This window comes from Perognathus longimembris, chromosome 7 (assembly GCF_023159225.1).
Source record: "Perognathus longimembris pacificus isolate PPM17 chromosome 7, ASM2315922v1, whole genome shotgun sequence".
Classification (NCBI taxonomy): Eukaryota; Metazoa; Chordata; class Mammalia; order Rodentia; family Heteromyidae; genus Perognathus; species Perognathus longimembris.
Window position 1 is genome coordinate 701967 of NC_063167.1, and position 23001 is coordinate 724967.

At 47.9% G+C, this 23001-nt stretch overlaps 1 protein-coding gene and 1 pseudogene across 4 annotated transcripts in view; both read right to left on the reverse strand.

The window, feature by feature from the left end:
- Positions 1-3277: 3277 nt before the first annotated feature.
- Gnb1 (G protein subunit beta 1) overlaps positions 3278-23001 on the reverse strand; it is a 78126-nt gene continuing 58402 nt past the window's right edge. For 2 of the 4 annotated variants that reach the window (XM_048350087.1, XM_048350085.1), the window contains 7 exons: positions 19994-20057; positions 17320-17482; positions 11075-11141; positions 9059-9260; positions 7775-7991; positions 5154-5269; positions 3278-4951 (listed from right to left, as the gene is read on the reverse strand). In XM_048350087.1, coding sequence (XP_048206044.1) covers positions 5163-5269; positions 7775-7991; positions 9059-9260; positions 11075-11141; positions 17320-17482; positions 19994-20057 — 820 coding nt within the window. In that variant the 3' untranslated portion in view covers positions 3278-4951; positions 5154-5162. Of the gene's footprint in view, positions 4955-5153; positions 5270-7774; positions 7992-9058; positions 9261-11074; positions 11142-17319; positions 17483-19993; positions 20058-23001 lie in introns of all 4 variants that reach the window. The other 2 variants (XM_048350086.1, XM_048350088.1) reach the window with 2 other exon arrangements.
- Positions 18054-18173, reverse strand: LOC125355826 (annotated as a pseudogene).

Consider the following 23001-nt stretch of genomic DNA (forward strand, 5'->3'; position numbering starts at 1 on the left):
GATGGGGGAGGGGGAGGGGAGGTCCTGCAGGGATGGGGGAGGGGAAGTCCTGCAGGGGTGGGGGAGGGGGAGGGGAAGTCCTGCAGGGGTGGGGGAGGGGGAGGGGAAGTCCTGCAGGGATGGGGGAGGGGAAGTCCTGCAGGGGTGGGGGAGGGGGAGGGGAAGTCCTGCAGGGGTAAGTGGGTGAGGAGGGGAAGTCCTTTGGGGATGGGTATGGAGGGAGGTAGAAGTCCTGCAGGGGTGGGTGAGGAGGAGGGAGGGAAAGTCCTGCAGGGGTGAGTGGGTGAGGAGGGGAAGTCCTGCAGGGGTGGGTGAGGAGGAGGGAGGGAAAGTCCTGCAGGGGTGAGAGGGTGAGGAGGGGGGAGGGGACGTCCTTTGGGGGTGGGTGGGTGAGGAGGGAGGTAGAAGTCCTGCGGGGGGGGGTGAGGAGGGGGGAGGGGATATCCTTTGGGGGCAGGTGGGTATGGAGGGAGGTAGAAGTCCTGAGAGGGGAGGGGACGTCCTTTAGGGGCAGGTGGGTATGGAGGGAGGTAGAAGTCCTGCAGGGGCAGGGAAGTCTCGCTCCAGCCATGCCATGGTACCATTTTCTCAGCCTTCCAAGGAACTCAGCCAGTGCCAGGGACTGAAAAGATAGAACCCTCTGTTCGCTGGAGCTTGCTTCTGTTTTGTGCACTTGTTCCACTTAAGGCTAGCTTCTTCTTTGCTCAAACTTTTCTTTGCCAGTCCTGGGGCTTGAACTCAGGGCCTGGGCACTGTCCCTGGCTTTTTTATGCTCAAGGCTAGCACTCTGCCACCTGAGCCACAGCGCCACTTCCGGCTTTTTCTGCTTATGTGGTGCTGAGGAATTGAACCCAGGGCTTCACACGTGCTAGGCAAGCACTCTGCCACTAAACAGTATTCCCAGCCTCTTTTTACTTTTATACCATTTATTTTTATTGCCATTATAAAGGTGATAGAGAGAGGAGTTACTTAAGTTGGGCGGGTAACCCCACTCACTTGGGTTTTATAAGGTATGTGTTGAACAACCAATTTCCTGGTCTCACTGCTTAATCTCTGGGCGGCCTTTAGTTTCTCTGTTACCTTATTATTATTTATTGCCAGTCCTGGGGCTTGGACTCAGGGCCTGAGCACTGTCCCTGGCTTCTTTTTGCTCAAGGCTAGCACTCTGCCACTTGAGCCACAGCGCCACTTCCAACCGTTTGTGTGGTGCTGAGGAATTGAACCCAGGGCTTCATGCATGCTAGGCAAGCACTTTACAGCTAAGCCACATTCCCAAGCCCTGTTGTTTTTTTGTTTTTTTTACCACTACTGGGACCTGAATTCAGGGCCTCTCACTTTCCCTTGGCTTTGTCATTCCCACCTGGCATGCTACCACTGAGCTATACCTTGCCTTTTCTAGTTGATGGGAGGTAAGAGTCCCACGACCTTCGTCATCCCATGAGGTGCTCTGTTAATTTTCTCTCTGGTTCCCTGTTACCTGCTAGGACTTAGGGGACAGAGTGTGAAGACTTAAGTCCAGATCTTCCTGCCTTGCCTGTGGAATGCTGGAATTGCCCTTTGCTTTTAAAGCAGCTTGGCTGACTTTTCCTCCTTCCTGGGTTGTGTCAGGCTTCATGAACAGGTTTTCCTTTTCTTAGACAAGGTCTCACTCTGTACTAATGATTCTCCTGCCCTCGCCTCCTGAGTACTGAGATTACAGGCTATCCCACCAATCCTGGCTTAAAATAACTGGCAGGTTTCTTTTGGAATTCACTGGCGTTGTGTCCCTGCTGGGAACTAGACTACGTTGGGGCTAAGTGGGATCCTGCTGACACGAGAGCAGAGCCACAGAAACCAGGAGTCTGTGTCCCATAGGTGGGAGACGGGACAGGGCAGGGTGACCCCACAGGGGAGAAAGGTGGCCTCGGGAGGCTGGCAGCTGGCGTCTCCTAGTCACCCCATGGCAGTAAGGGTTAAAGGGTGCTGCCTGTCCTACTGGCTTAATGGCTGGGGCCACCTGGACAAAGCTTGAGCTTTGCGCTTACAAACACCCAGCTTGTCCTCAGCCGGAACTGAATTACCCATTGCTGTTTCCCGCCATCTCTTTGCTAAGGAAGTGGGCCGAGGGGCCATCAGCTTCCAACCTTTCTGGGCCAAGGAAAGAAGGAAAAGGGGACAGGTGCAGGTCCCACTTGCCAGGCCCCACACAGCAGGACTGGCAGGACACAAGAACCCCAAAGGCAAGAAGAGAGCGAGCAGGGAGGGAAGGTGACCGACCAACGCCGCTCTGCTGCCCGGAATGGCCTCAGATCCGTCTCATGGGGCTTTAGGGAAAAGGCTTGCAAAAGCAAGTCCAGCTGCGTGGTCTATGAGCAACCTACCTCGGTGACCTGAACAGCATCAGGCCACTCCACCCAGTCACCAGAGCCATCTCTTCTGGAAGGCCTGAGTGGAAGGTGCCACTGGCCCGGGCAGCTCAGTGGCTCTCCATCACCCAACAAAGATGGCCTGGCTTGTTCAGGTCAGGGCTGGGAAGGTGGCTTAGTGGTGGAGTGCTCACCTAGCATCCATGAAACCCTGGGTCCAATTCCTCAGTACCACATACACAGAAAAGACCGGAAGTGGCGCTGTGGTTCAAGTGGTAGAGTGCTAGCCTTCAGTAAATGAAACTCGGGCAATGTCCAGACCCTGAGTTCAAGCCCTAGGGCTGGCCAAAAAAATAAATACAAATGACACCTTTATTTATCGATGAAATATCAGCACTGAGCATGACAACTACCTTTCATAATTAAAAAAAATTTTTTTAAATGTTGCTTATCCTAGAAGCATCCAAGTGCTTTAGGACACAGAGGCTAGAGTGGGCCTTTCAGAGTGCACATGTCAAAAACTTGGTTTTCCACAATTCTGTGGTAGAGGTTGGTTTTTCTGGCAAAATGCAGCTCATAGGCTGGGAATGTGGCCTAGTGGTAGTGTGCTTGCCTAGCATGCATGCAGCTCTGGGTTTGATTCCCCAGCACCACATACACAGAAAAAGCTAAAAGTGGCGCTGTGACTCCAGTGGTAGAGTGCTGGCCTTGAGCAGAAGCTCAGGGAGGGGCAGTGCCCAGGCCGAGTTCAAGCCCCAGGACTAGCAAAGAAAAAGGCAGCTCACCTATTCAGACTGAGATGGACATGCCACTCGGCCGAAAGGAAAGCCTACCGGTCGGGCATTTTAGGCCTCCTATCGGTGGGGACAGACCAAGTAGCCACCTCTGCACACCAGAAATCAACCCACAAATAACTGTCACAGCAAAGTCCCTCATGTCAAACTGCTTTATTACATCTTAAATAACAGTACAGTTTAATATAGTATCTATCTTGCATCCAGCCTCCTTGCAGTACACCGACTTTAAAATTAAATACAAAAGGTGGAAGGGTGAGGGGTGCAGAGCTCTACAGTTGATGATGGAGAGGGGCTTTGCTGTATTCTCTTTGCCAGGTCCAGGCCTACCGCACGGTCACAGCACAGTTTTGTACAGGATGTTGCAGAAAACAGGATGGCGAAGCCACTACTGCTGCTATGAGGGGTGCAGGGTGCGGGGGGGGGGAGGGGAGGGCCCACAGGACACTGCTGTCCACCGCTGCTGCGGAACCCTGGCTCCCAGGAAAACCAGGAAGATCTGCACGGTGTGACAATGGTCTGCCTCAGACGCAAAAGGCTGTTCCACAGAGGCAGGGCGTCAAGGAAGTAGCAGAGGGGGAAGGGGCTCCCCCCATCTCCTCTTCTCTCTCAGACTCCAACAGCAGTCATTCACAACAGGGCTGTTTGTTTTTGTAAAAGTAAAGAAAACAGTGGCTTATCCCCTAGCCAAGCGTGTAGAGCGCTTGCTGCTTTCGGCATGTGCAGGGTAGCAACAGTAAGTAGGTGGACAGAGCCGCCACAGTTACAACTTTAAGAGGTTATTTCTTAAAAGAAAAGGAACATCTAAGGACTGAGTCCTATGTGCACTTTTGAGCATTTCTACAGCATGCGATTCTAAGAGTAAACCCACCCAATAGGGCAAACAATCCATTTTTTAAAATTTAACTTAGAAAGTCTGAGATCATTATTTTCAAAACATTGATTTGTACATTGTTTCATACACAAATAACCGACTGACTATCCAAGTACAGGACAGGCACCTCTCTGGAGGACGGGCTCCTGACAGCAGGGGTGGGGTAGTGTTAGGGGATTACAAACTCCCCTCCAACTTCACAGGAAACCCAAGGTGAGAGCAGAAGCCAAAATGGACATTGGGGGACAGGTCAGCGAGGGGAAAGGACTCTGGCCAAGCACCGCTGACCACCACGGCCAGTGCTTGGTTGTTCTGCATCTGAGCTCGTCTCTTCCACTATGCCGTGTGTGTGTGTGCCACCGTCATCTGTGATGCGAGACAGAAGTGAGAAGCCAGGGACTAAACTGCATCACTGACAATGTCAAAGACCCAGCCCAGGCTCTGGTCTGTTTACCTATTGAACAGAAAGGAATATAGGTAAAAAGGAAATGTGAGTGCTTCCAAAATCCTGCTACAAACACATCTTGATACTTAAAACAATTACAGGAGAAACAAAGCCACAAAACAAGATCACTGGTCTAAAGTCCAAATGAACTATTGAAAAGGCGTGTCTGTCTCACAATTACACTCCGGTTTACCTTCTGGTTAACATTTTTATTGTAGTATTTCCTTTTAAAATTCATCCAAGACAAAAAAAGAAAACAAAGACAATGGCCCCGGAAGGAATGCACAATTTGATTTAGTTTACAGCACGGAGATCCTTCTCTTGGTGGGAGTTGTGCTCTTGGTTTCAGCAGTAAGTGAAAGGAGAAGAGATCTTGCCCTTTGAGGTTCTGAGGGGAGGTGTGGGTGCCGCGTTAGGATGGTCGGATAGGATATGCTATCGCTGTCTCGCTTCGAGGGAGGAATGGTCTTCCAGTCACCGTGGCGTTCACCTGCTGCAGGGAACAGAGTTTGGGTCAATGCATTCAGAAACAGGGAATCTGAGCTCAGACCTGGGGTTACAGTGGAGGGCTATTGCTTCAGATTTGCTCCAGTTCCAGACCAACACCACACCCCCCGTTGATCCAGAAACTATACTCGTACTGTGGAATAGAGGTATAGTTCCACGGAGGCAGAATCACTGGGTGGCTCCCTTACCTACTAGCGTTAGTTCCAGATCTTGAGGAAGCTGTCCCAAGATCCTGTCGCCACAGCCATGCCGTCATCAGTCACCCCCAGGCAGCTGACGCGGTTGTCGTGTCCAGCCAAGACACCTGAGAGCAAAAACAGCACATTCACTCAGGCCCAGAGATGGCCACCCACCGGCGGCGCTGTGCCAAGGGCTAGAGAGCCCAGGTTGGTTTTCGTTGTGGTGGTGGTTTTGTTTTGTGCTGGTCCTGAGGCTTCAACTCGGGGCCGAAATGCTGACCCTGAGCTTTTATGCTCAAGACTAGTGTTCGACCACTTGGCATGGTTAATTTGGAGGTAAGAGCCTCACATGATTTCCTGCCCGAGCCGGCTTCAACCTGCAATCTTCAGATCTCAGGCTCCTGAGTAGCTAGGAAGACAGGTGTGAGCCACTGGTTGGTGTCTGGCTAGACAGCCCACCTTGACGGAAAAGAAGACCCAGATCCCACCAGAGTCAAGCTGGAGCAAGACAAAGACAATAGGAAGAGAAAAAGTTGTGTCCAATAGAAATTACACTGCAGGGCTGGGAATATGGCCTAGTGGCAAGAGTGCTTGTCTCATATACATGAGGCCCTGGGTTCAATTCCCCAGCACCACATATGCAGAAAATGGCCAGAAGTGGCGCTGTGGCTCAAGTGGCAGAGTGCTAGCCTTGAGCGGGAAGAAGCCAGGGACAGTGCTCAGGCCCTGAGTCCAAGCCCCAGGACTGGCCAAAAAAAAAAAAAAAAAAGAAATTACACTGCAGGGCTGGGAATATGGCCTAGTGGCAAGAGTGCTTGCCTTGTATACATGAAGCCCTGGGTTCGATTTCTCAGCACCACATATAGGGAAAAAGTCAGAAGTAGCTCTGTGGCTCAAGTGGTAGAGTGCTAGCCTTGAGCAAAAAGAAGCCAGGGACAGTGCTCAGGCCCTGAGTTCAAGATCCATGACCCACAAAGGAAGGAAGGGAGGGAGGGAGGGAGGAATGGAGGGAGGGAGGGAGGGAGGGAGGGAGGGAGGAAGGAAGGAAGGAAGGAAGGAAGGAAGGAAGGGGAGGGAGGGAGGGAGGGAGGGAGGGAGGGAGGGAGGAAAGAAGGAAAGAAGGAAAGAAGGAAGGAAGGAAGGAAGGGGAGGGAGGGAGGGAGGAAGGAAGGAAGGAAGGAAGGAAGGAAGGAAGGAAGGAAGGAAGGAAGGAAGGAAGGAAGGAAGGGGAGGGAGGGAGGGAGGGAGGAAGGAAATTACACTGCAGTGTGTGGCCAAAGGGCCGTAATGATCATGATGCCCCCTCTGGGTACAGGTACACAGAAGAATTAGCCAGGGCCTCTGGTACAGACTTGTGTACACCCCACCGAAGAAGGTCTAACAAAGAAAAGAATGTAAGGCATTAAAAAAAAAAAAGACTCAGGGACAGGAGGGGAGAATGGAAGAAAGCGAAGGATGGGGTGACACTGTCCAAAAAGAAATTACTCATCATCTGACTTATGAAATGGTAGCTCCATTCCTGAGTTCAAGCCCCACAAATGAAAACAAACAAAGAAATGGTAAGCCCTCTGTATATCACCTTTATAATGACAACTAAAAAAAATAGAAGGCCCAATCTCACAGTGCATGGAGGCATTTACATGTAATCCCTAGCGCCTTGCACAATTCAGTGCCCGGGCTGTGGTGGCTAAGAGCACAGGGCTACCAAAGAGAGCGAGCAAGGGCAAGTGGGGTCCTGACAACACTGCAGCCGCCGTGGCTCAGAGGACCGCAGACAGGACACACTTCCTCCCAGAGGAGTCTGAGGATAGCCCCTCAGTCTCTGTGAAGCCCAGGGGCAGCTCTGCTGGGGCCTGGGTCAGCACCCTTGGTCTTTAAAGGCACTGACTTTGGAACTAGGCCAGAAATGGCTCTGATTTGGCAGTCCAGACAGGGGAAGAAGCCAAACAAGGCTCAGAAGACCAGTCTCCCCTCTTTCCTCATCCTCTCAAATACTGAAATTCACTGAAAGATTTCTAAAAGCCGGGTGCATACCTAGAATCCTAGATACTCAAGAGGCTGCAACCTGAGGATCCAGGTTCAAAGACAGCCCGGGCAGGAAAGTCCATGAGACTCTTATCTCCAATTAACCACCAAAAAATCGAAAGTGGCGCTGTGGCTTAAAGTGTGAGGCTCAATCAAAGTGGTAGAGCGCTAGCCTTGAGCTTGGAAAAGCCCAAGAACAGCACCAGGCCCAGAGTTCAAACCCCACGACTAAAACCCACCCACCCTAAAAAAATGACACAAAACAAAGGTTCACATCTATTGTCCAGCTAATGTTTTAGAATATCTGACAAGAATATCTCTGCCTCTGATGGAAACACCTGCTTCTCTGTGCTCCATCTGGACATCAGAGCTGGAGCCTGAGTAATCCAGGAAGTCAGCACAGGAAAATAAAGACCACGCTGTTGCTTGCCGGCCCAATGAGCTGCCTGATACCCTGAGCTTTTACGGTGCCCTCTGAAGTCCAGCTCTGAAGAGTTAGAACCTGGAGACTGTGAATTGTCATAATCAATCCCTTTGTTGCTCCATACCACAACCATGCCCAAGAAAGTCCCGGAGGTGCACAGAGCATCCTCATGGCTGCCTACCTGCTCTGTCGGCTTTGAGTGCGTCCCAGACATTGCAGTTAAAGTCGTCGTACCCAGCGAGGAGGAGGCGTCCACTCTTGGAGAAGGAGACAGAGGTGATCCCACATATGATGTTGTCATGGGAATAGGTCATGAGCTCTTGGTCTGCACGGAGGTCAAACAGCCTGCATGTGGCATCGTCTGAGCCAGTGGCAAATGCATTGCCATTTGGAAAGAACTGCAAAGACAAGGAAAATCAGAACCTGTGTAAATGTTAAAAAGAAATGAATAGCAAAGGACTTGCACCACAGGGAAGACAGTGCTCACAAACCGCACCTGCCAACTCGGGGTGGATTTAGTTCAGCAGAACACTAAGAGTGCAGCCAGTGTTGTACAAGCTACTGTACATGCTCCTCTGCAAGCACCATCTACAAGCCAGACTTCAAGGAAAAAGTAGCAAAGCCCTGTGCTAGACCACCAGACATAGCCCTCCGAACGGCCCTACAAGACCAGAAGCTGCAAACACCAACTCGCTACTGAGGTATCAGACTCTGGGATCCACAGGCCCCAGGCCAGCAGAGGCTGTGCCGTATACTCCAGGATATAGAGTACTGGATGTTCTAAGGAATGGGGACAGCTCTGCACACAACAGCCTCACCAACACCTAAGAAATAAAACACACCATAGAGTGGCAGGCAGCCTCCAAAAGTCAAACAGGGGCTGGGAATATGGCCTAGTGGCAAGAGTGCTTGCCTCTTTGACATGAAGACCTGGATTTGATTCCTCAGCACCACATATATAGAGAATGGCCAGAAGTGGCGCCGTGGCTCAAGTGGCAGAGTGCTAGCCTTGAGCAAAAAGAAGCCAGGGACAGTGCTCAGGCCCTGAGTCCAAGGCCCAGGACTGGCCAAAAAAAAAAAGTCAAATAAGTTCTGGTGAATGTGGTCAGTCAGTCTGGCTACATTTGCCCAGGGAGAGGAAAGAGGTACAGGGCTCCTGAGTTCAAGGCCAGTCTGAGCTATATAATGGGACCCTAAAATACCCAAGAGAACCTAAAAGTTGTTTTCTTTTTCTGCCAGTCCTGGAGCCTGAACTCAGGGCCTGAGCACTGTCTCTGAGCTTCTTTTTGCTCAAGGCTAGCACTCTACCACTTGAGCCACAGCGCCACTTCCGGCTTTTTCTGTGTATGTGGTGCAGAGGAATCAAACCTAGAGCTTCCTGCGTGCTAAGCAAGCACTCTACCACTAGGCCGCCATCCCAGCCCAACTCGAAAGTTTTAAAAACAAAGAGAGAGTGTCAACTCACGCAGATGGCGTTGATGTCAGACTCGTGGCCTGTGAAGGTCTGCCTACACATCCCTTCTCGGACGTCCCAGAGCTTGGCGGAAGCGTCACAAGCACCAGAGACAAACAGCCTGGTGTCAGGAGCGAGGGACAGGCTCATGACGTCGCCAGTATGTCCAGTAAACGTGGTTGTCTGTTGGCCAGTCTCGATGTCCCACAGAGCACTAGAGCAGGGCAAATGAGAAGCAGATGTCAGCCTCCTGTTCCCAATGACAACCCTCTGCCAACTCCCAAGAACACAGGAGACCTTTGTGCAAAATAAATTCAAATTCTGTATTGCGAATTTCTCCTCCGCTTAGAAGACAGATAAAGGAAGCACAGAATGGGGTTCTACGGTGCTCTGGGCTCCAGGCTGGCTCACACCAACAAACAGGGCCTGCGTCCCTTTCAAAGCAGGTGTTGGGTTGTGTCACCCACTCAGGCTCATGAGTCATTTGTAGAGGCAGAAGGAAGCCCTGGCTAGGGTCTTGAAGGAGAAGAAGGTGCTGCTCTCTCGGTGTCTTCTCTCCTTTGCCTTCTTGGGCTTAAGGAGACAATGGCAGGTAGAAAGTGGCTTAAAGCAACTGTGAAACCTCACTGCCCTTCTTTGGAGTCATAACCAGAGAGCAGAAACTCCACGAATGGCTCTGCAGAGCTCTCCACAGGCTCCCGATAGACAGGGTGGCGGTGAGACAGCCCCTGTGGAGAAGCGAGGCTGAAGGCCAGAGCTGTGTGCTGCTTCTGCTTTCGACACGCAGAGGGCAGCATCACTACACACCACTGGTCTATGCCCATCAGGAAAGCCTGGCAATGCAAATCCAACCAGGACTCTCTTTACAATGGCATGAAAAACAGAAAGGAAGCAGGGAAAAGGACTCCAAGAAAGATCCCAAGAAACATCTACCAGTTTTTCAACACGGATGGTCTGGAGTTTTGGTGTTATCAATCTAGGAATTTTAGTCAAGGACACTAAGTGGGACTACAAGTGGCTGCTAATAAGATGGGTGAAGGCCTACACCTTCAGTTGCTCCCACCCCTCCTAAAATTTGGAACCATGCTAACCACGTGCCTGGGTGTCTACCACAGCCCAGTTAGCGGTGGCCATTCCTGGCCACCCAATCATACCTTTGAAAGACCAGAAATTTCCAAAAAGACTTTTGTGAGAGTCTCAAAATAATCATCTGGGCTGAGAGTACAACGCAAATTCAAAAGAGTTCAGAGACAGTGCCCAGGCCCCAAGTTCAAGCACCATGACCAACAAAACAAAGACTATGTACACACACACACACACACACTCTCTCTCTCTCTGATAATTTAGGTGCAAATAAAAAATTCTACAGTTTATATTTAAGTGGGATTCTACCTACCTATAAGTGAAGACTCCAAAACTAAGGAGTCTGGTACTGTTCACTCAAAATACAATGCCTACTGTCTGAAAACAAAGTTCATACTCACATGAGATGGTACCGTATAGGAAGAGCTGAATCCCCTACCCACAGGGCTACAGATCATCATGTAGCTGGGTAATACTACACACAGAAATACAAAGAAAAGCAGGTACTCCATGTCTAATTGTAGCCTAAACATCCACATTTCAGTTCTTCTTCAAAAGTAAACTTTGAGCCAGGTACCAGTGGGTCATGCTTATAATCCCAGCTCCATTCAAGGGGCTGAGATCTGAGGATCATGGTTTAAAACCAGCCCAGGCAGACAAATCCCCAAGACTCTTATCTCCAATTAACCAGCAAAAAAGCTAGAACTGTAGATGTGGTTCAAGTGGTACAAAGACAGCCTTGAATGAAAGATCAAAATCACTAGTACCGGTACATAAAAAAGCAGACTTCATACACCTACAAACAGTACAAGAAATTCTCCCATTGCGGTTCTGTATTTTAAATCTCCAGCTTATTATAAAAATGAGTGGCCTAATTAATGCCAAGAATCAGCCTTTCTGTATGTGTGGAGCTAGTGCCCGCGCCCTGCCCTGGCCGGTACTCACCACGTGGTGTCTCCAGAACTGGTGACGATCTGATTGTCATCCAGGAATCGGCAGCAGGACAGGTAACCTGGTAAAAAGCAGACCCCAGTGAGGACCCAAATCTAGCAAGTTCTGTCTGTGCCATCATTTAAATGTAGAAACACAGAGGCACTCTGAACACTCCGGGAGGTGTCCTATGTCTGACTGGGACTACTAACATCACAAAACCAACAGCGCAAGTAGGTAGGAGGTGCTGCTGACTTCAGGTGAGATGCCAACCAAGAGGATCAATGCCAGACAGCGCTTCACAGTTCCACACACTGCAGAGCAGCCAGCAACATCCACACAACACCGCAATCTTCCACATGCTTTTCCATCTGGCAGACTGAAGGCAAAAACAGACACAGGGTCAAACCCTTGGTCCCTGGGACCGAGGATGAATAAATCCCAGCACAGGAGGAAGAGTCTGGCCCACAGAGGTGCCTCGTGGCCTGGTCTAAGTCCAGGGCCTCCACCTAAGCTTAAACCCTTGGTCCCTGGGACCGAGGATAAATAAATCCCAGCACAGGAGGAAGAGTCTGGCCCACAGAGGTGCCTCTTGGCCTGGTCTAAGTCCAGGGCCTCCACCTAAGCTTTTCTTCACTGGCGTCCTGGTGCCAACTCTCCTTGGTCCAAGTCAGCACAGCCATCCTTTCTTTCCTTTATCTTCATTCAGATGGGCAGTAGGCCTCAGCCAAGTAGAAGGCTTCAAGGTACTGGGTGGCACCTAAGGCCCCTAAAGTTCCTCTGGTAACTCTCTGCAGTTAGAGCTCTCAGAATTTGGACAAATGTGTTGCTGGGGACATAATTCAGTGACAGAGTGCTTGCCTAGCACATAGGAGGCAGCTTTGGTTTTCATCCTCAGCACCACAATCACATTGTAGCTCTGGATAGTATATAGTATTTTCAACTCCCTTTCCCAAATTTCTGTTTTGGGTGGCCCGGGTCAGTTACTGCTAATGAGGTCAGATGACAAAGGAATTTACTTGAGTTGTAACCAACTCAGCCCCAAGAACAAAGCAGAAAGTCTTCAGTAATTTCTGTCCTAGGGCAGGACAGAGCTGTCTGCCGAGAAATGAACTGGAAGGAAAGCCACCTGGCTAGAGACAAGGGAACCGGGGAGGATATACCTGCTGAAAGGAGTCAGTGAAAAGGAAAAAGAGAAGTGATAATGAAGTACGCTGAAGATTTACAAGGGAAGAAATCCCCAAGGAAGTCTTTTCATTAGGAGGATAGCAATGCTGAAAAAGACACAACAAAACTATGAAAGGTTATGGAAAAGATGCAGTCAGGAGAGAACACGGGGGGAAAAAAACAAAAAACACAAGCAGGAACCTGGAGGTTAGGCATGGCTGCAGTAGGTTACGTGGTCGTGGCTGCCCAGAGCGCGACACCTTGCCAGGTGATGGAGAGACCACTCTTGGATAGGAACTTTCAGGCTGAGAGGAAGTACCTGGTCTTGCCTCCAGCCTTTGGCTAAGAAGAGAGCCAATGGCAACAGAGTTAACCATCCAGTTGTACCCTCTAGTAGACATTCTATGCAGACAAGCTATCTTTCCTGGAGTTTGTCCGGAAGATCCCACTGTGCTTTCCTATGTAAAATGTCCAGCTTCCCGAGGGATGAACAAACTACCCATAAAGGGTTCCAGCATTGGATGCTTCCAACACCAGGGGCAGCAAAATACTTCCAGCTAGACTTCTAGCCAAATGCTCACACACTTGTGACCTCGACAGGACAGTTCTGTGTGTGCGTGTGTACTGAGGCAGCTCTAAGCACAGGTGTCTAGTCCTTCAGCAGTCCCTACAGGTCTGCAGAGAGCAGTCGTACACCTAGGCCACACTGTCTTGTCAGAAATGATGAGTGTTGAGGAACTGGGTGCTGGTGGCTCACCCTTGTACTCCTAGCTACTCGGGAGGCTGAGAATTGTAGTTCAAAGCCTGCCCAGGCAGGGAAGTCTGTGAGGCCCCTATCTCCAATTATCCATCAAAAAACCAGAAGTGGAACTGTGGCTCAAGTGGCACAGCACTAGCATTGAGTAAAGATGCACAGGGATAAGTGCTAAGGCCCGAGTTTCCATGGCTGGCACCAAAACAAAACAAACAAAACAAAAAAACCCCACGGTCTCCCAATCACTATGAATTCACAGTCGTCATTTCCAAAGGCAATCCTTATGCTACATGGGCTCTCCATGCATGACTTAGGGTTCCCTCTGGTAACTCTATCTAGCCCTTCTCAGGGACAGTCCCAGCAGGCTGTCTGAGTTCTAAGCAGTGGAAGTTATCTGCAGAGAGCCTCAGTGGGTACACCTCCGATTTCCTTGACACTCAAAGCCAAGTATGAGGCAGCGGCCTTCCTATTAGAGTACACTACCCAGGCTTTTGGAGAATAGCACCAGAGGGGCTTGCTTGCTTCTGGCATTGAGTGTGTTTCCAAGAGTTTGTCTTAGAAGTACAAGGATGTCCTGTGGAAACAGGACCTTATCTCCAACGAACCACCAAAAAAGCTGGAAGTAGAGCCATGTGGTGGAGTGTTAACCTTGAGCAAAAAAGCTCACATACAGCCACCAGGCCCTGAGTTCAAGCTCTAGGACCAGTAAACACCCCTCACCACCAAGCGAACACAGAATTCTATTTAAAAAAAACACCAAATTCAGAAATGAAATAAAAATAGGCTTTTTCTAGTAATGAAAACCCAAACACCTGGGGTAACTATAGTAGTACTCCATCTGGTTTTACTTTGCATGACTTCCACTACCATGTCAACCCAGAGCTGAAAACACAATGGTAATTTTCAGAAATAAAAATGTCCTAAGTACTCAGTAACTTCTACTACAGTATACTGCTATAATTGTTCTAGTTTCTTACTATTTACTGTTGTTAATCTCTTCATACACCAAATTAATAAATTAAACTTAAATCACAGGTACATATAAGAAAAACATGGCATATGCTACAAACTCTCTTTTGGTCTTGCAAGTATATGTTCCCTAGGAAACAGCCAGTGAGGAAAAACTGCAACTGCTCAGGATGCTACCTAAACACAACTCATGATAATATGGGGTTGACAAAGAGCTTATCTGTATCAACTTAGCTATACAATATCTATGTGAAAAGAATTTTTTTTTTTGGCCAGTCCTGGTGCTTGAACTCAGCACTGAGCACTGTCCCTGGCTTCTTTTTGCTCAAGGCTAGCACTCTACCTCTTGAGCCACAGCACCACTTCTGGCTTTTTCTGTGTGTGTGGTGCTAAGGAATCTAACCCAGAGCTTTGTGCATGCTAGGCAAGTACTCTACCACTAAGCCACCTTCCGAGCCCCGTGAAAAGAATTTTTAACTACACTTGGTCAAAACTGCATGTAAAAAGAAATTGGTACAATGGCCAAAAAAAAAAAAAAAAAAAAAGATTCTTACCTCCAGTCAGCCATCAAAAAGACACACCTGGGGCTGGGGATATGGCCTAGTGGCAAGAGCGCTTGCCTTGTATACTTGAAGGCCTGGGTTCGATTCCCCAGCACCACATATACAGAAAATGGCCAGAAGTGGCGCTGTGACTCAAGTGGCAGAGTGTTAGCCTTGAGCAAAAAAAAAGAAGCCAGGGACAGAGCTCAGGCCCTGAGTCCAAGGCCCAGGACTGGCAAAAAAAAAAAAAAAAAAAAAAAAAAGACACACCTAAAGTGGTAGAAGGCGGGCTGGGAATATGGCCTAGTGGCAAGAGTGCTCGCCTTGTATACATGAGGCCCTGGGTTCAATTCCCCAGCACCACATATATAGAAAACGACCAGAATTGGCGCTGTGGCTCAAGTGGCAGAGTGCTAGCCTTGAGCAAAAAAGAAGCCAGGGACAGTCCTTAGGCCCTGCGTCCAAGCCCAGGACTGGCAAAAAAAAAAAAAAAAAAAAAAGTGGTAGAAGGCTAGCCGTGAGCAAAAAAGCTCACGTACTAAGCATCGGCCCTAAGTATCAGGACATAAAAAAAAAAAAATCTACAGATAGAAACAAACAAACAAAATCTGTAAATATGTAGGCTTTGTATATAGGATTCAGAACTATCCACAGTCTCAGGCGCCACTGGGGGTATTTAGCATGTATCACCCCAAAAATAAGGGATGCTCCTACATAAAAGATGCTCAGGAATGGTTTTCAGGTTAATGAAATGTCAGAAGAAAACATATCTTTAGGGAGAAAGGAAAAGTGCTAGAGAAGGTAAATGTGAATGGAAATGTAAAAAGTTGCATAATTTTTTTCAAATTTCAAAACCCATTTCTTTTCCTTTTTGGGAAGGCAGCAGGGGCTATTGTAGCCTGGCCTGGCCTCAAACTAGGATCCTCTTGCCTCCGCTTCCACAGTGCCAAGATCACAAGTGTGCACCACAGCCATCAGCAAGTTAATTTCTCTAGAATGCTTCAATGTAGCCAGGCTTGGTGGTGGACTGTAATCCTAGCACTAGCAGACAGAAGGAGGAGAGGAGAGAAGTTCAAGGCGAGCCAGGCTACACAATGGAGAGGTTTTGTCTCATAAAACAAGGAACAGGGCTGGGAAATGGCCTAGTGGCAAGAGTGCTTGCCTCATATACATGAAGCCCTGGGTTTGATTCTTTAGCACCATATATATAGAAAACAGCCAGAAGTGGCACTGTGGCTCAAGTTGGCAGAGTGCTAGCCTTGAGCAAAAAGAAGCCAGGACAGTGCTCAGGCCCTGAGTCCAAGCCCCAGGACTGGCCAAAATGGAAAAGAAAAACAAGGAACAAAAACAAAATCCTGGAATGTAAAGTTTACACGACAATTGCACTTACACTGTGACCCCTAGATAAACCACTAAAAATAGCACATGAAAGGCCTAAAAAAAAAAACCTCTATTTCTAGAAAACCACAAGTTAGTAATACAGAAGGCCAGGGTGGGTCAGGCACTTGTGCTTCATGCCTGTAATCATAGTTACTCAGGAGGCTGAGATCTGAGGATTGCAGTTCAAAGCCAGCTCCAGCAGGCAGGTAAGACTCTTATCTCCAATTAACCACCAGAAAACCAGAAGTAGTACAGTGGCTCCAGGGGTTCTAAGACAAGCTTAAGTCAAAAGTAAACAAATGGGGCCAGGAATGTGGCTTAGCGGTAGAGTGCTCGCCATGCATGCATGAAGCCCTGGGTTCGATTCCTCAGCACCACATAAACAGAAAAGGCCAAAAGTGGTGCTGTGCTCAAGTGGCAGAGTGCTAGCCTTGAGCACAAAGAAGCCAGGGACAGTGTTTAGGCCCTGAGTTCAAGCCCGGGGACTGGCCAAAAAAAAAAAAAAAAAGATTAAACAAATGTCTGTCTGTATTAGTTGTACTAATATTAGATAAAACAAACTCTACAACACGCGAGGGAGGGATACTATGTCAAAGTGAGAGGATCGTGTATTCAGGAAGACCCAACAAAAGTAAATGTAGATTCACTTACTAACATAGCTCTAAATAGAAGCAGCAAAACATGACAAAACTGCCAGGGGCTGGTGGCTCAGGTCTGCAATCCTATTACTCAGGAGGCTGAGATCCAAGGACTGTGGTTCAAAGCCAGCCTGGGTAGCAAAGTCTGGGAGATTCTTTTTTGTCCCAATCCTGGGGCTTGAACTCAGGGCATTGTCCCTGGCTTCTTTTTGCTCAAGGCTAGCACACTACCACTAAGCCACAGCACCACTTCTGGCTTTTTCTATATATGTGGTGCGGAGGAATCGAACCCAGGGCTTCATATATACGAGGCACTCTACCACTAGGCCATATTCCCAGCCCCTGGGAGATTCTTACCTCCATTTAACTACCAAAAAGCAAGTAGTGGAGCAGGAGGAGTAACAAGTGTTAGAGCACTAGTCTTGAGCACAATAACCCAGGGGCTCAGGGATATTGTCCTGGCCCACATTTCAAGCCCCAGGACCGGCAAAAACAACAAAAAGCACTGGTCTTTATAAAAGTATATGTTTGGCTTAGGACAGAAATAATGCTTCTGTTCTATGCTAAAAATGAGAAAGGAAGGCGCCAACTACTAAGAGTGAACAAGGGAGCTGGAATTCAGGTTATAACCACAAATCTAAGTGTTTCTTATTGGTAAAGGTATACTAAGTCCTGGCTCTGCTTTCATTTTTGGAAAACTCATGGCCATACTTTAACTTTCCTGTGTCAGTCTCATTAGCAATGGTTGACAAGAGGGGACAAGTGGGTAAGCAGGCTTGTAGGAGTGAGGTTACTAATGACAACGTGTACCTGTATGTCCTGCCAGCTCACGACTCACACGTACATTCCCTTCGCGTGTTTTCAGATTGTAAATGGAGCAAATGTTGTCCAGGCCTCCGCAGGCCACATAGTTCCCAGAAGGGGCATACGCACAGGTCATGACCCAGGAGGAGCGAAGAGGGATGGCGTGGACCTACACAACAGAAGCACAGGAAACTCCTTCAAGGTCAAGATCATTAACTACTAGCCAGTACGGTGGTGCATGCATTTCCCCCAGCTGCTGGGTAGGCCAAGGCAGGAGGATCACATGGTAGACAGGTGCAAGGGCACCCAGAACTACACAGATGAGACCACTGTCTCCCAAAAGAACCCAAGCTAAATAAAACAAAAGACACAATGAAAACATTTCAAGAGCTTGTCAAAAGGGCAATGAACTCATTTTAAAGAAACAAAAGATTTGAAATGAAATGATCAAATTAGACATCAACCCACCTGAGTTAACAACAACCCCACCCCCCCATCACTTCAAACTATTGTAGGAATCATATTCCTTTTTTTTTTTTTTTTTTTTTGCCAGTCCTGGGCCTTGGACTCAGGGCCTGAGCACTGTCCCTGGCTTCTTCCCGCTCAAGGCTAGCACTCTGCCACTTGAGCCACAGCGCCGCTTCTGGCCATTTTCTGTATATGTGGTGCTGGGGAATCGAACCTAGGGCCTTGTGTATCCAAGGCAGGCACTCTTGCCACTAGGCTATATCCCCAGCCCCCGTATTCCTTCTTATGTGTATCAAAACGCATGCCTCAGTAATGAGTTCTGGGTTGCAAGAGGATTTACTGTTTGTACCTGTCTATAGGGCTTTGTTACAAATAAGACAGACCCAAGTCCTATTAATTATTTTTTTTAACAAAGTATTTTTTAATTTTATTTATTTTGGGGGTGGGGGGCAGTCCTGGGCCTTGAACTCAGGGCCTGAGCACTGTCCTTGGCTTCTTTTTTGCTCAAGCCTAGCACTCTGCTACTTGAGCCACAGTGCCACTTCTGGCCGTTTTCTGTATATGTGGTGCTGGGGAATCGAACCCAGGGCTTCATGTATACGAGGCAAGCACTCTTGCCACTAGGCCATATTCCCAACCCCACTACTTAATTATTTTTTAAAAACACAATGCTGGGATTTGTGCTTGCCTGGCAAGTAAGTTCTCTACTCCCAGGCTTCCTTTATTATTTTTGTGAGGCAGGGTCTGTGTTTTCCAGGCTGAATTTGAACTCCTAAACTGAAGTAATCCCTGACCCACAGCCTCCATTAGTTTCTTTTATCTTTTTCTGGCGGTCAGGGGCCTGGGTGCTGTCCCTGAGCTGTTCAGCTCAAGGCTAGCAGTCTACCACTTGAGCCACAGCGCCACTTCCAGTTTTCTGGTGGTTAATTGGAGGTACAGAATCTCGTGGACTTTTCTGCATGGGCTGGCTTTGAATTGCAATCCTCAGATCTCAGCCTCCTGAGTAGCAGGTGTGGGCCTCGAGCACCCAGCTCTCCATTTCATTTTTTATGTGGCATGCTGGGTAGTCCAATTCAGGGACTCAACTGTACTAAGCAAACTCTCTTCCACTGAATTTAATTTCTAGTACTTAAGGAAAAAAAATTTTTTTTGCCAGTCGTGGGGCTTGAACTCAGGGTCTGAGCACTGTCCCTGGCTTCTTTTTGCTCAAGGCTAGCACTCTACCACTTGAGCCACAGCGCCACTTTCAGCTTTTTCTATATATGTGGTACTGAGGAATCGAACCCAGGGCTTCATGTATACAAGGCGATCACTCTACCACTAGGCCATATTCCCAGCCCACCTAAGTAATTTTTAAAAAATTAACTTGTACTCCATGCCTATTACCTACAATATCTTTTTTTCTTGGTTGGTCACGGGGCTTGAACTTGGGGCCTAGGTGCTGTCCCTAAGCTGTTTTTTCGAGGACAGCACTCTACCACTTTGAGCCACAGTACCACTCCCGGTTTTCTGGTGGTCAATTAGAGGTAAGAGTCTCACAGACTTTCCTGCCTGGGTTGGCTTTGAAATACAATGCTCAGATCTGAGCTTCCTGAGTAGCTAGGATTACAGGCGTGTGCAAATGGTGCTTGGTCTCAAATTCTCCTTTAGAAAACACAACAAGCCAGGGACCAGTGGCTACTGTTTATAATCCTAGTTACTCAGGAGGCTGAGATCTGAGGATTGCAGTTCAAAGACAGCCCAGTAGAAGTCTCCATGAGACTCTTATCAAAAAAGCCTGAAGGGGAACTGTGGCTCAATTATCCTTGAACATAAAAGCTGAGAAGCAGTGCCCATGCCTCAAGTTCAGGCCCTAGGATTAACAAAAAAGGAAGAAAAACAAAACATCCCAAACCTAGTAAATGCGTGTGTGTGTCGGGGGGGGGGGGGGGGTACATTTCTGTCTACTATAAATGAGAAATGAAACTTCTTAGATTGAGCTAAGTCAGGTATGTAACTCAGCTCCCATCTACATGGTGAAGACATGTGAACCACAGTACCAATGTATCCCCAGAAACCAAAAACTTCAGCCCACAGGCAGCTCTTCCTAGAGAACCTCACTTCTAAACACAGAGCTCGCAGTGACTGCCCTGTGGCCAGCCCAAATCAGGGAAATGGTCTTGAGCAGCTAGTTCTCTAGTGTTGTTCTGGCAATGAGTCTTTCATAACCCACCTTGTTTGTGGTGTAACTGTCCCAAATGATGAGTTTTCCATCCTGGGAGGCACTGACAAGAAGTCTGGAGAAAAAACAAAAACAAGCCATCAGAAATATTACAAAGGAAGCAGGAACTTGGTGAATTCTAAGGTGATTCAATGCTATATTTGCTTAAGGCCAAAAAAAAAAAAAGAAGGTAAGAAAAAAGAATCAAAATGTCAAGCCATCTTGTGATAGTATTGTCACAGGTAGCCACTGAGACCTCCAGGATGTTAGGCTTTGTGTTTGTCAGCTGAGACGTGGCAAATTCTTCTGGACACACAGATCTCATGAAAGCCAAAACAGATACATCAATATTTAGTTCAATACAAGTTTCTCTTCTGACAAAGAGAAAGTCTGGATATAGTGGAATAAAAAGCTCTAGATATGACAAATTCACGAAACTCCACATTCATGAAACATTTCCCATTAAAATTAAAATAGGCCCATGAAGCTGGGTGCCAGTTGCGCACGCTTGTAATCCTAGCTACTCAGGAGGCTAATATCGAGGATTGAGGTTCAAAGCCAGCCCAGGCTAGGTAGTCCATGAGACTCTTATCTCCAATTAACTACCAGAAGAGAATTGGGAATGTGGATTAGTGGCAGAGTGCTTGCCTAGCACCCATGAAGCCCAGGGCTCAATCCTTAGCACCACATAAACAGAATAGGCCAGACGTGGCATTGTGACTCAAGTGGTAGAGTGCTAGCCTTGAGCAAAAGAAGCTCAGGGATGGTGCCTAGGCTCTAAGGTCAAGCTCCATGATCAGAAAAATGAGTCCTTGAAACTTCCCAGACTAAGCTCAGTGTGGAATCCAGGTTTCTACTGATGTAAGGAGGCCCTCAGCTCCACCTTGAATGCTATACTGTACCTCATCAGGCAAGAGCAATCATGAACCCTTTCATGTCCTTCTCCCAGCTCTGAGCAAGAATACTAAGCTTGGGATCTATGTGTTGAGAATTCACTTTGTACTTGCAGAATTAAAACAGAATATTACAAAAGGACAGTATGACTAACATGCAAAGGAATTTAAGGTGTCTGGAAAACAAACAGGCTAGAGTGACTCTGGGATGCACAAATACTCAAGAGATCCTTCAGAGCAGGGGGGCTTGCAAAGCTGTGTCACTGTCACAGTTAACAGCTGGGTAGGTACAGTGGCTCAGGTCTATAATCCAAACCACAAAGGACACTGAGTTTCTGGGGACTGTGGTTCAAAGCCAGTTGGAGCAGTACTGGGAATGTTCGGAACCTTTGGCTTTGGCTTTGACCATGATACCAAGTGCTCTAACACCTCCAACTCCTTTGTGACTATTTTGAGCAGTCTAACCAGAGGAAGTTAGGGACACTAGGGGTGCCTACGTACCCTCGACCACTGAGCCACAGACCCACCCCTCCAGTGATTTTTAAAGCCAACTCCTCCGCTCATGTTCTTTCACCCCCACACCGAAGAACAGCATAAGGCACATCTCTGTGGCTCTGCTCCTGGCTGGCCCCTCTGAGGTTTTGAGCAGAGCATCAGTTCAGCCTCCTAACCATGGGTCACCTTCAGAGCAGTCCATGGGGTCAGACAGCTTAGTAAGTGCTGACTCGCTGAGCGGTGAGGGCAATGCTAAGCTGTGCACTGATCCTCTGGAAGGTGAGAGGAGACACACCTCCCAGTAATCCCAGGTCAGGTAACTGCCACTCTTTCTGCCCTTCATCACACGTGAGGGCAGTTCCCATACTGCGCCCCGACACCAATGCACCCTCCCAAAAGAGATGCAGCGCCAGGGGGAAGACAAAGAACTACAGAGCACAGAGAAGATTGCCACAGGATGACATGCTTCATTTTACTCGGGCAAGGGTTCTCTCGTAGTCAGAGGGATTGTCGGACCTTGGAAAGAGCAGAAACTAATGTATTAATGGGACAATTATATCCCAAATCTTAGTTTAAAAATGAAATTTTACTGCCGGGTGCTGGTGGCTTAAGCCTGTAATCCCAGCTCCTCAGGAAGCTGAGATCTGAGGATCATAGCTTAAGCCAGCCTGGGAAGGAAAGCCCGTGATATTTATCTCCCATGAACCACCAGAAAACCATAAGTGGCACACTTTTCAAAGCAAAAATAATAGTATCAATTCTAACATATAATGATCCATTTAAGTTCATGTACCATTCACAATTTTTATGTATGTCACTGTTGTGCTATGACAAAAAATGATATCTGTACACCAGGATACTTGTGTACAAACTGTTAAGATTCACCACTGCTATATTAACTTTCTTGGAGGAAGCAGGTATGCAAAATGGCCACACCAAATAAGCTTTTGTCCTTAATCTCAGATTCTGTTTTTATGTGTTGTCTTTTTTTTTTTTCCCAAATTGTGCTACAATCCTAACACTCAGGAGGCTGAGATCTGAGGATTACAAGTTGGAAAGTCCATGAGACTCTAAGCTCCAATTAACCACCACAAAACAGGAAGTGGTGCTGTATTTCAAGTGGTAGAGTGCGAACCTTGAGCAAAAAAAGTCAAGGACAGTGCCTAAGAGTTCAAGGCCCATGACCCGCTAAATAAATAAATATATAGATAAATAAATTAATTTGTACTAGTACTAGGCCTTGAACTCTCACTTGGCTTTTTCATTCACAGCTGACACTCTTACTACTTGAGCTATGCCTGATGACTGGTGTGTACACTGCACTAGGTTTTTTTGTTTTCCTTTTGTTTTTGCCAGTCCTAGGGCTTGAACTCTGGGACTAAATGCTGTCCCTGAGCTTCTGCTCAAGGCTAGCTCTCTACTACTTGAGCAATAGAGACATTTCTGAATAGTTTATTGGAGATCAGAGTCTCATGGGATTTCCTGCCCAGGCTGTGTTTCAAACTATGATCTTCAGGTCTCGGCCTCCTGAGTAGCTAGGCTTACAGGTGTGGGCCACCAGCATTTGGCTTGCACCACGTTTTATCATTTGAGATGGGGCCTTACTAACTTTTTGCCCAGGCTGACTCTGAC